This window comes from Buceros rhinoceros, unplaced genomic scaffold, assembly GCF_000710305.1.
Source record: "Buceros rhinoceros silvestris isolate BGI_N320 unplaced genomic scaffold, ASM71030v1 scaffold18075, whole genome shotgun sequence".
In the NCBI taxonomy this organism is placed as follows: Eukaryota; Metazoa; Chordata; class Aves; order Bucerotiformes; family Bucerotidae; genus Buceros; species Buceros rhinoceros.
In genome coordinates, this window is record NW_010412494.1 from 49,757 (window position 1) to 62,614 (window position 12,858).

Here is a 12,858-nt window from a genome sequence, read left to right on the forward strand (position 1 = left end):
GCTATGAATGAGAAGGTATATTAATATACAGGCAGACGGTGAATATTACAGTGAATAGTTTCCTGTTAACACAGAGCATCACCACATCTCTTTGAGTAGAGATGAATAGCTTAAAATAACATCTTTCATCTGCGTAAATGGTTTACTGGGGGTCACTGCAGATTGTTCTGAACGGAATTTTTTTCACAGAAACAGAGCTAAAAGGATTACACAAGTAATGGCATTTTCTAGCGCCTGCCAGTGCTTTACATGCTATACTCCAGGGGGAAAAAAAAGAGCTATTGGCAACCTGGCAAATTTACTAATTGTAACTAATGAGGTTGTTTCTTTTTGTCTGCTTTAGGATGGAATGGGGAACCTGAGAATCACGGAAAAGGGTCTAAAGCTTGAAGGAGATTCAGAATTCTTGAAACCTCTCTACGCCAAAGAAATCCGATCAAGACCCGTAAGTTGTCGGGAAGGGAATAAGCACATTTCTGTAGCCCTAACAGTAAGAAACGATGAAGCAGCAGGGTGGTGTGGTTTTTGGATAAATTACTTTGGCCACTCTATACAAATGTAATTTAGGGAGTAAGATAGTGAGTGCCCTTTGAGGACTTCATCCAGAGGATGCAGTATCTGAACGGTGACAAAATTGATATCCATGGGTTTCGTTTTTGTAAGACACGGTTAGAATGCTTCCAGGAACTTTGAGGTTTCACATTGTCTTTTTGTCTCCTTTCGAGATAAATCATAAACAAACCTCAACTGAGAGACTTAGTATTTCTGAGGTAGAGGGACGGCAGGCGGTTGTGAACTGCAGCTCGTGTTTGACTAGCTGTTCCTCAGAGAGCAGAGAGGTGATGTCTTGGCGCAAGGGCCTGATCTGTTGTTAGCTGGCACAATAAACCCATATTATGTGCTCAGTTTTATCTTGTGTTGCATTTTAAAATTTACGTGCAGTTAAAATTCAGCGCTACTTGCAGAGACTGCTTGACGAAAGTCACAAGTGTGTTAACAACTGAAAATGAGGAAGAACCCAGGTGTAGCTGAAATAGTGTTTTCGTAGTAGCGCCTCATCGACTCTCGGTGACTGTTGCTCTTTCTAATGCAATCCTGTTTGTCCTGAGCAGCTTTAAAATAACTGAAATGGTAACGGAGAGTTTCCAGGATCCCTCTCAGAAGATGTCATCTGTCTTGTTTCCTGATCCAAAGTGATAATTTGAATCAGGTACAACCCTCCTTTTCGATAACAATGGCGGATAGCTAATTAAATAAAGTTAACTTCCCTCTATCTCAGCATTTCAGTGCTCTTGTGGAAATTGGAACTTGTAGCATAATCAAAACACAACAGCCAATACAATATCCTGTTTAGTTACTGAAGGTTATAACCTCTGTGAGAAGGCTAGGAATTGATTTGAACTAGGATAATTATTTAGGAAGAAAAGTTAATAAGGAAACATTCATATCTATAAATGTTTTCATTCCTGAGTTAAACCAGACCCATGGAAACTTACATGTCCTACACTTTGTGATGTAAAATGTGTGGGAAAGGTGCAGCACTCAGTTTGATGAATAGACTGACAAATTGCTACTTACATTTCTTGGAAATACCTGATTACTCAGAGAATTGAGAACCACTTCTTGCTACTGGGGAGTTTACCGTTTTCATATTATCATATTGATCTAGATTTTAATATGTCAGGGGGACAAAAGGTGTCCCCTTCTCGAGGTTATGAAACTAGTTTTGACATCAGTGATGCTTTAATGAATGCAGGGAACAAGAACTGTAAGGCAAAGCCTGTGTGTGTGTTCCCTTCTTTACCCCTCCTCCAGGATTGTTTCCACCGTTAGCCAGAGAAGGATCTAGCTGCAAAGCAGAGGTCTGGACCACAGCCTGGTCAGCTGGAGCATCCTGCTGGCTTCAGTAGCTGAGTCCTGGAAACTGTATTAACTGTATAGTTGCGTAAACCACGCGTGTAGTTCCTCTGACTCCTCAGTGGAGTTCAACTGAAGTAGCCTGTGCTGGCTTTCAGGTTGCTCAGAACAACTGGGATGGGGACAGAAGGGACAATCCTCCTGATTTCAGTCAACTTTTGCTTTCGTGTGCTGTGTGTGAATTTGGCCCCTTGTAAGCAAATAAAAGGGTTGCAGTAAATCAAAGGATAGTTATGGAATATTTTAAAATATTATTCTATAATCAGGACTGTATTTTTTCCAAGAACACTAGTATGACCAGTATTGTCTTGGAGGGAAGCTTACTAGCAGTCCCTGAATTTGATGAATATTGCTGAAATAAAGGTAAAACTCCACACATAGTACAGATAAACATCCATACTAATTCCATAGAATTCTTCTCAGGGTTTTCAGAAGTGCATGATGCATCTTTAAATATACTAGGTGCAACAAAAACAATACGATAACTAAGTGTAAAGACCATCCCAGAAATAAGCTGACATATAATATTTCTTATATGTTTAATTAAACAACCTAGGAGTTGTGTACAGTAACAGATAATGGTTTTACGTAAAGCTCAAAAGACTTTCAGACATTGGTTATTTATAGAAGACTTTAATTTTTAAAAAAACAACAAGCAACAAATGTAATTTCACTGTTGCTCTGTGTGGTAGATGGAAGGACATTAGTGCTGCATGGAAATGGCAGGGGAAGAATCACTTTTTGTTTAAGTGGCTGCAGTCCCACAACCTCCTCGGAGCTGTCTTCCCGCTCATGCAGCGAGGAAGTGCCTCTGCAGTGCTGTTCCCCATGCTGCCCTGCTGTGGGAAGAGCTGGGCAACACCTGCTGAAATATCTCCAAACCATGAATTGTGGTAATTCTTGAAAGCCTGAATTTGTCACTCGTGCCTCTTCTTCTCTGCTGCATCTCTTAAGTCCCAGGAAGGTGGTAATTAAAATTACACACAGACTTGGTTTCCTAGGAGCTGTGCCTTCTAGTTTAAAGGCCATTTTTTATTTCCACTTGAAAGTGGATTTATTTTCTTTATTTTCCAAATTAATTTGGCAGGAAGGGAAGACTAAGGTTTAGACAGGAAGAAAAGCCCTCAAATGTCAACTCAAGAGACTGGTTGTGTGGAAACCTCTAAGTTTCTCTAGTTTATGCCTTGAAGAGCTGTAGAAGGTACTGTTCCCTTCATCACCTTCTGGACAGAGTAGTTGTATTTAGCTGTTATCCTTTTTGGAAGGTAACTCATTGCAACTGAATTTACAACCAAGAAGAACTGAATCTGTTGCATGCAATTGATGACAACCCAACACAGGCTTCTTTCTGGGAGTCCCTTCAAAAAAAGCTAGCAGAATGGCTGATGTCGTGTGGTCCCGTGCCAGAGAAGGGGTCATTAAAATCACTGACAAGAACTGGCTTCTTAAAGCTGCTTCCAGGCAGTTTCTGCATCACCGCTGCCTCGTGTCTCAGGAATAACACCCCCAGGCTTGTTTTCCTTTTCCCTCACCCATTCAAGAGCGATCTCCCAAATCCCTCTCTCTTCGTATGAAGAGAGTGTGTTCCTGTTGTTTCCTAGTCCTGGCTCAGTAATACTGGGTTTATAGTGCCTCCTGGATTAGGAGCCTATGCCTAAGCATCGGAGCCTGCAAATAAACATAACCTTGTTACTTCATAAGCCTAAAATTTATCTGGAGATAATGCATGGTGACTGGTGGTAGCAGTGTTTGCACCCTTGTAGTCTTGTTCTAAAGAAGTGAGATAAACGCGTTCCCTTCTCCAGGAGGGTTCAGAGCATCTTAAACTCTCAGCTGAACTTATTGCACACCGAGCAGTATTTTCCATGCCACTTGCATGGAACATGAGCATCTTGCTGCCTTTAATTAAGATGTTAACTGAACCATGAAGTATCGCCTGTGTAAATAAAAGTGATTTGTACTTAGTCAAAAAGGTGCATTAGGAATCATTGCATTTCTTTACTTGCTCATAAATTATGGAGATTATTAAAAATTGGAAGGGTCATCTATAAACCCATCTGTAGCTCAGCTGCACTGTCACTCTCAAAATGTAGTTGTCTTTCTAACTGTTGTAATTTATTGTGGACTATCGTGTGAACCATCTGCTTGCTTATAAATCAGACAAACTTTGACTGAAAGTTGCACGCAGCAGCACAAATTGTTAATTTTATGTGCTGGAAAGCAATGGCACCAGTTTTGTGGTCTTCAGTCTTCATTGCCTTAATTTGAAATAGAAATTTAAATCTGGAAATTTTCCTGCCCTTTTGAGAAGCTGGTAATGATCAGCTTGCTTGACACTTAGTGAGTGCAGATTTGCTTTTCTTAGTGCAGTTGGAGTGTTCCGGAGCTTTCCACATCCAGCTCTGTAAGTAACCTAAAAGGGACAAGACAGAGAACAGGCTATGTGCATTTTCCATTCCAGTAACCACAGAAATAAAATCCTGGGCTGTGGTTATACAGGAGAATCAAGTGAATTACTCCTCTCAGGAACTGTGTGACAACCGACGAGATGATAATCTCAGCTTTAGGAAGCAGAGAAAGACATTGCCATGATAGGATTAGGATGGCTTTGCCCTTTCAACATTCATTTCAAGTGCATAGAGAGAAAAAAATCAACCTCAGTTTGCAAATGTTTACACCTGGGCTTAAATTTTCTTATCCTGAATCCTTGTAAAGACAAGAGTATGGATTTGCCTGGCAAGGATTTTTTGCAGTCTAAAGCTCTTGACTGGGGTCCTGCCCAACCAGCCCTCTTGCAGACTCTCGTACAGACGGGTGGGTCTGGGAGCACAGATCTAAATATGGGCACCAACCTTTCTGTTCTCTCCTCTGCAACATGGAGGAGCTCCAAGCTCTTCTGATGTTTCACAGTTATAAATGATGGCACAATTCACTGAACAGATTTTGAGGAGATTTTAAGTGTCTTTTAAAAGAGATTTCTTAGTGTATTTAGCTGGTTTCATGGTGAAGATCTGCTTCTCGTTATTTTTAATCATCTGAAAAAAGAATTCAAAAGAAGAATCCTGGACATCAAAGAAAAAAGACTGAGGCAAAGTACAGTGTCTTCTTCTATTCTGCTTTCTCTGGGTGATGTTAGAGGTCCCTATCGTGCTCACTGTGGCAGTGGGTGTCTCACTGAAAGCAGCCTGCTCGCTCAGAGCATTGGAGCAAACCTGGTCTCACTTGAAACTGTACAAAATAACTAGTGATGACACTGGAAGAAGGACTGGGCCTGTCAGTAACCCTTGGCTGTGATTCTACAAGGGCATCTGTTTGCCCTAAAAAATTCAGAGTTGTGAATCTGGGCTGATAACTGCTATTCGCCTTACTGGTGTTTAGTAGGTTCCCACACGCATAAAAGCTAGACTAGCAAGTGCATAAAATATGCTTGTCTGTACTTTACATTTTCCTCAGCCAGTATTTGAATTATAGAAATTTTAAAGGAAGCTTTTAAGAGTGACAAATAATCATTTTGCCAATGTACTTGTCTCGCTATGCTCGGATCTGGAAGAAGAGTGGTATAATTTTAAAGTACAGAAGCAGTTTTGTAATGGTCATATTCTTTTGTATTATCTGCTCTGCAGGTCTGCCTGCCTCAAAGCTAAAAATACACGCTGCAAAACAATAACCCACGTATTTGGATTAAACAGTGACGTGCCCACAACGGGGCATACCTGCCTGATAGCCATAAATACATATTTATAAACAATATAACATAATAATTTGGATTAAAAAGCAACATTCACCCATGAAGAAAGACAATGCAGGTGCCAGGATAATTGCAAACTTGATGATGCTCAGACTGTGCAGTAGAAATCTAGCTTTCAGTAGAGGCTGAGACAGACAGCATGACAGAAGGCTGCTATTTTTTGAGGAAGGAGACAGAATAATTCCTTTTCTTCCTTTGTCAGAGTTTACAGAGCAATTAAAGGATATTGAATTAGTTCCTGATGATTTGGTCTAGCAAAGTGCTAAGGAATTCAGCACACCCACTGGAACCATCACAGGGCAGAGATGAAGTTTATCTCACCGTGCTGCTGTCACTTAGCAGTCCATGCGCACTCCCACCACCTCTCTGGCCATTACTCCTCCCAATGTTTGACTGTTCCCTTTGCTAGTGACTGGTTCTTCAAAGGAAGGAATACTCTTGTTTTTGCACATTATGGTATGAACAAGCCTATAAGAGTTCCTGGCAGCTCCTGGAGATGTTGGTCTCTTGGCATTTGCCTCTGGGAGCAGTTCAGCTGCTACTATAGCTTTGGGTAGAAAAAACTCACGCTATCTGAAGCACGGTATTTCCTCTAACTGCATCTTCATAGTTTGCTGCTTCTTCCTTTATTTTTGGCAACAGATGTTAAAATACTGTTCAAAAGCCCTAATAAGTTAAAAAAAAAAAATAAAAGAACAGGAGTTGGTAGCGACAGCACAACCAACAAAAGAAAGCTTGCAGCCATGCCTGGCCACCTCGTATTCCCTCTATAGAGTTTGTTAAGCTTTCGCTGTGGCACCACTCCAGATACCTCATTGTTAGAGAAGTGCCAGTGTGCTTTTCCTATAAATGTCTGTCTCAGTTTCGTCAGTTTGCGTCTTGCTTGCCCGACAGCTATCAACAGACAGGAGAGCTGGCAGTCAGCCAGACAAACAGTAAAAATAAACGCAAACAGATGAGCAAGTTGCAAAAAAGCGTAATTTTGGCAGAAGCATCCTCACCTGATGCCTGGATACTGTGGCCATCACCATCCAAAGCAGGTTTGAGTCTGCACGTGGCAGTAGGCTGTGAGTGTCCAGTGGGATTTATAAAGTTGATATGCTTTCCTCTTAATAAATTTCATTCTTAAGCAATAAAATCCAGAGAGCCTACTTCAGACTGAACCCTGGTTGCCCCAGCGCTTTGGGGGCAGTTAGTGACTCTGTGATATTTCCAGTGTGCTGAAAAGGTGGGAGTTTAAGTAAATTCTACAGCAACTATGAAAACATTTCCCTTTACCTTCATAGTAAAACTGGCCAGAATTCTCTCAGCTTTGAATTTTGAAGGAAATTTTGCAGGCTGGCTGAAGGGGTACTTCCAGTAAGTTACCAGCATTCTCTCTTGCGTTGTCTGTTCCCTATTGTTTGTCTAAGAAGCTGGTGTTATGTGCTGCACGCTGAGAGCACAACTGGGAACTGAAGTACCCCGCCAGCTGCCAAATCAGAGTATCCCAGGGAAGAGCAGGAGAGGAAGCTCTGGCATAAACAAACTTTTTGAAATAACTCCACAACTTGCATTTCAAAGCAAAATCTCGCGGAGGCTGCCTATGGCATTTTGAAAAGGATTTCATTAAACGTTGCTAACTTGTCATAAGCTCTCTTAAATGGAAGGGTAATGGCTCGTAACATTTGTAAGCTTTTTAATTTCATGCAATATGAGCAGTGTAATCAACACCTATTAAAGTCAATCAGCTGTGCCAAGTGGGCTACCTACCTCAGCTTTTATCTATGTTTTCATCATGGATACACCTCTGAACTAACTCTAGAAACAGCATGTTTCTTCTTTCTTATCCTAACATCAGTGGAGATTTTGTGTCCAGAAAACCCAATATAGTCACTGCAGAAGCATCTGGACCCATAAGCTAAATAAACACTTTATAGTCAGTGGTTTTCACCTTCTAGAGAGGGAGTTCGGGCCGTGGAGTTGATGTGGACTAGTTAACAGCTCTGGAGCTAAACATGAAAGAGATGGAGAATTTCACAAACTATCTCCCAAAGTGTTTGACTTTTTCCCTTTGACAGGTAAAATTTCTCTGCTTGAACTGGTTACTCTCCTTACACGGAGAGGGGAGCTGTTCAGATCCAGTTCCCATCTCCTCTTCATTTTAAATACCTGCAGCTGGACTCTGCAGGCATGAAAACGAGTGAGGGGCATTGTAGCTGGAAGTGAGCCACCAAGTTAGGGCTGGGTGCTCTGTGGTCTCAGCTTTGACATTGCATTTTTGCCATGATCCCAGAAACCGCTTTCATTTCAGCTGTGAAGAGGACAGTGGGGCTGAGTTTTGTGGTGGGGCTGTATTTCCACGGAAAAGTTGCAAATCAGCTAACATCATGTTTCCAACTGAGTTGCGAGCCTTGGGACAGGAATGCAGGCACTAGAAGCTAAAAGAATAGCATAAATATTTGATTTAGTTTATTCCCCCAAAAGGAAAAAGAGAAGATGTGGAATTATTGAAAGAACAAATGGCTGAGCTGGATGAATTTGGCAGGCAGTTTCTTTCCTCCTTTGGACATGCACCACTCTTCTAGTGTCTGCTATTTCAGCTTCAGTTTGACATCTTGAATTTGCAGGCTACCTCTATGAATTAACTGGAAAGCTGCTGTGAAGAATTTTTCCTAATTAGCCATTTATTATGGCCTCTCAGTATTCCTACAGGTTTTGAAACCTTCAGAAAATGTACATTGTCCTTATTTTTCTAGATTAAAAAAAAAAAAAAGGCACAGGGGGTTTACTGGGGGACTACAGGTTTTGAAACCTTCAGAAAATGTACATTGTCTTATTTTTCTAGATTAAAAAAAAAAAAAAGGCACAGGGGGTTTACTGGGGGATTCATGAGCACGGGACACATCAGTCACACCTACTGATTATGGGATTTCCGTTGCTGGTTTGTATTGCCGGAGAGGTATTACTGTTAAAAGAGGAGCTGACTACAGCTGACCTGAACTGAGCCATGGGACTGAGCAAATTCACAGAGCAGCCTTGAATTCTCAGTCCAAAATGTGATCCAGATTTCCTCTTAACAAGCTGTAGCCTCAGAAAGACATAAGCTTTAGAAAGCACCTGAAAATGCTCAGGGGAAAGTGTTTGTGATCGTGTACTGTGGCATCTTTCTCTCTTGGGGCAAAGGCCTTGAGTTTAAGGATTTACAGTGTCTAGACATTGCTGCTGACAATCAGGATTCTGGCTGCTTTGGAACAGCTTCTTAATACTAAAAATGAAAAAGGTGTAAAACTTTATACAGCACGGAGAGAGAGGAGATAGAGACAAATAGCCAAAGGAAACACTAAAAGTCAAATGGCAAGACCCAATTATAAAGAAAAGGAATGTTTTTCTGGTATTTCCCAGAAGCCTCAAGAGCAGAGCTTCGTGTCTTCTTACGACAGCACAGCAAACACTTGTGCAGCTCTTCTGCTGATCAAAACTCTTTTGGCAGCGAAGTTAAGTATTCTATAAGGCAAGTGTTACTTGACAAGACAAGCCGTGCTGACATTAGGAGGTGCAGGCACAGTAAATGGTCTCAGAGACAGTTCACTTTGTGTGTTCTTTGATTTGTAACAGGAAAGGAAAGCCAGACCTTCCAGGTTTCATTTACCAGTTGCTATGCCAGTAATAAGAGTTTCTCTGATTGTTCTGTTTCTAAATGACAGATGTCGGGTTTGGAAAAACGAAGAACGCAGGGAAAAACAAGAACAACTCTAAATTTACTTCTGTTCTTTTAGGGCAAATTGGTTGAGGGTCTTGGGAAAACTGACTTGCTCCTTTTGGAAGAAAAAATAATTTTTTTTGGCTGTTAACATCTCCCTGGTTGGAACATCTCTATTTTTGATCTCTGTTTGTATGAGGCTGTGCCTGACCGCCTACTCCCATGTACGCCAGCGTCCTTCAGGAGGGGACAGTCCCATGCAAGAGTTAGTGGCACGGTGTTGGAGTGCAGGACACTATTTGTACGTGTGTGATAAAAACAGCTCTACATCCAGTCACAGAGGTAGGCATGCTGACTACGCTACATATGCTTCCTGAAGATCCCAGCTGTTAGCTGTAAATGATGAACCTCGATGTTGGTGCACAGTGGGAGAGCAGCAGGCTTTTTGTTTCTCTCTGCAACGTTATCTATCATGCAGCATTCTGGGAAGCGTAGCTCAGCTGAAGAGGTGGGAACATGTAGGCAGAACCTTTCTTGTGGCCTTTCCTGGTAGGAGCTACAGGTCGAGTGTCTTTGCTGATCAGTTTTCTTTCTCCAGAGTTTTGAAAGAACTTCATGAATAAAAACATCGGGAGGCAAATGCCTTCTGTTTAAAAGTTGAGACAACCAGACGGGCTGAGCCACCCTGCTGATTGCCCAAAGAGTAATTCAAGGTCCTTGACTTTTATATGCCTCCCTGTGCTCTGTTTTACCTTCACACATCCTAATCGCTTTGGCTGCTTTTGCCATTACTCACCATTTCCCCAAACAACATTCCTGTCTTCTTCCAGGCATGGAAAAAGCATCTGCTGCTCTTTCTGCGAGCCTGACATCTCTTGAAATACCGCTCCCCAGCTCCGCAGTGGTGTTGGTTAGGGATCTATTTTTGCTCATCGGCCCTGTACCGTGGCAATACCCTGCTTTCCTCTCCTCACCAAGTAGATACTCGAGTGTCTGTTGAATGGCAGCCACGAGGTACAGTCAAGTCCCAACACAGAGCACCCTACTCCTGCTTGTGCAATTGTCCCACTGCTCAGACCTTTGCTGTCGTGCTACCTCTGTAAGTACATGTGTCTGGTGTAGGAATGTCGAGCGTGATGGGTCGTCTTTCCTCCGTGTCAATCCAATTTCATGCCACGTAGCTGCACCTGTCTTTTTTACCTTGTCAAGTGTACTACAGCCATGGCTGTTGGACGTTCAGCCTCTCCAAGGTGGATGGAGGCGTGCAGTTTTACCGCTCCAAGACGATTCCTGTCTGACACTAACTCACACGCGGACTGTTACAACACTGCAGGTCAGAGTTTGGCCCTTTTATGTATTACTGTGGGAAAGCCACTGTCTAGTCATGTAGACCAACAGAGCATCCTTCTTAAAGCCAAGTATTGATCATTTCAGCAGAAGAAACAAAGTGGTTAGATGAAAGCAATTCCAAAACAGTTTGTGCAAACATTTCTGTGACCACATAACCCTGTGTCATAATTAAAGCAGATCAAAATACTTTGGTATCAGAGGTACAGTTGTAGGCACAGTCTTTGTTTTTTGTTCTTCCCGTTTTCCCTATAGAGTTAACTGAGAATATTTCTACAATAAATATTCCCACAACAAGGCCAAAATATGGTTTTCATCAATCATTTTATAGCTGCTTCAAACATGTCACACCAGTGAGCAGGGAAAAAAATGCAGACAAACCACAAACAAAAGCAAGAATTTGAATAGAAAACCTGAATTTTCTGTCGCAAGGAATAGTCAGATGATCTTTGTGTCTCGTACAGCGGCAAGTGCACAGACTCCAGTAAATAAATAATTGCAGATCCAGGAAATGAGACTATTACTTCCATGAAGCTATTAAAAAGGAGAGCACACCGAGCCCTTCAAACCTGTTCCCTGGTGCACAGCCCGACATTTGCCCATGGAGCACAGCAAACCTGAAGGACAAGTCTTGTAAAGAGCCACCTTAAAATTGCAGTGGGAGCCCAGAAACAGAAACGCTCTGATTGCAGGAACATGTCCAGGCTGAACCTTGTCATTTCACAGGCCAGATGCGTTGGAGAGAGCTCCACTGAGTAATCACAGAAGTGAGGATGGCCTTCTGCATCCTGTCTCCCAGCCGTAACCATGCTGGAATACGGTTGCTTTTGTAGAGTAATTGCTTTCTCTGCAGGGCTTCTTCCTATTGATTCTGCTTGTGTGGATTTAAATTGTTTGCAGGTTGGAACTAGACTCCAGTTGGTCTGCATCTTCACTTTCCTGTGCTAGGCAGCTCACGTGGCAGTTCTATCTAAAGCGACTTTAATGATGTCTAGATAGCATCACTCCCTGGCCTGCACGTCTGTATTTGATCTGAGGAGAGAGGCTGGATCAGATAAGTTCAGAACATCAATAAATGCGTGTATTTTGTTTGGTGACACTTGTTCAGTTTGAATCTTTTTCCCAGGAAGCAGCTTGTGTTGTGTCATTTTTTTCAGCGTGCTGTGTAAATGCTTTGCATCTGCAACTGTTGAGGATGGTGCCATCCCTTAGCAGTGCCATCTGCTCATTCACAAAGTGCTTTTTGCGTGGATAAAAAAATGTGAGGTGTTACTCATAATTAGGCAAATCACATGCTGTGATCTGTGATTGATTTGATTTCTGTTGCTGGCTACCTGGCATGTGTCTGTGTGTCCGTAAGTATTGTCTACGTATCAACATGGGGATGCAGATGAATCAGAGACTCATTAATTCTTTTTCCCAATCCAGACAGATGGAAATTTTTTCCCTCCTTCTTACTAGCAGCAGCTGAATTTCAGTCACACCAGGGCCCTCTGCTAGGATCTCGCCTGTGTTTCATGCTGTACGTGCATACATAAGTTGGCATGGCCATTTATAATCTAATACAAGAAATATGCGATCCATGACATGCGGCAAAGGGAAGTTATAATTTCAAAGCGATGTTCAGAGATAGTCACGTTACTAGCCTTCTTGGAGAAGAATACCTGGATGTACAACCTGGCGTTATGCAGTGCAGCAGCAGAATGCCTAAAAGGTGCTGTGAGCATTGCAGAACCCAACTGTCTCTGCTGAATCACTTTTGGAAAATATTACTGTGCCTTTCTTAGTATTAACCGCATGTACTCTTTAATGTGTATTCACCTCACTGAGTGAGATCCTAATATTTTCTGATTGTACTACCGTCCAAGTAATGCTGACAGTAAGAGAAAGTAACTCAGAAATTACCAGTTCTGTGTAATTTTGTCTTCAAATGCCTTTTATAGATAGCGAGGTGTGATTTACCAGCAGTTTTAAAAGATTTTTAAGGCAGGTAGTAGGCATGCCAGAAAGGCCGTAAAAATGAAAACACATGAACAGACACACTTGTCTGGAGTAAAAGTTACGAGCAGTGGAGTAGCTATAGGGTTGGGAGATTTAGAATATTTTAAACCTCGGCAGAGCTCTCTTCTTTCCCTCTGTCCTATGGTCCTGTGCCTTACCGTGT

General features: G+C 42.0%; 1 protein-coding gene across 1 annotated transcript in view; it reads left to right on the forward strand.

Annotated features, from left to right (window-relative positions):
- The first annotated feature begins 217 nt into the window (after positions 1–217).
- Positions 218–12,858, forward strand: part of SGCD (sarcoglycan, delta (35kDa dystrophin-associated glycoprotein)) — a 70,647-nt gene continuing 58,006 nt past the window's right edge. The window contains 1 exon segment of the mRNA XM_010136424.1: positions 218–445. Within this exon segment, the coding sequence (XP_010134726.1) occupies positions 218–445 (228 nt within the window).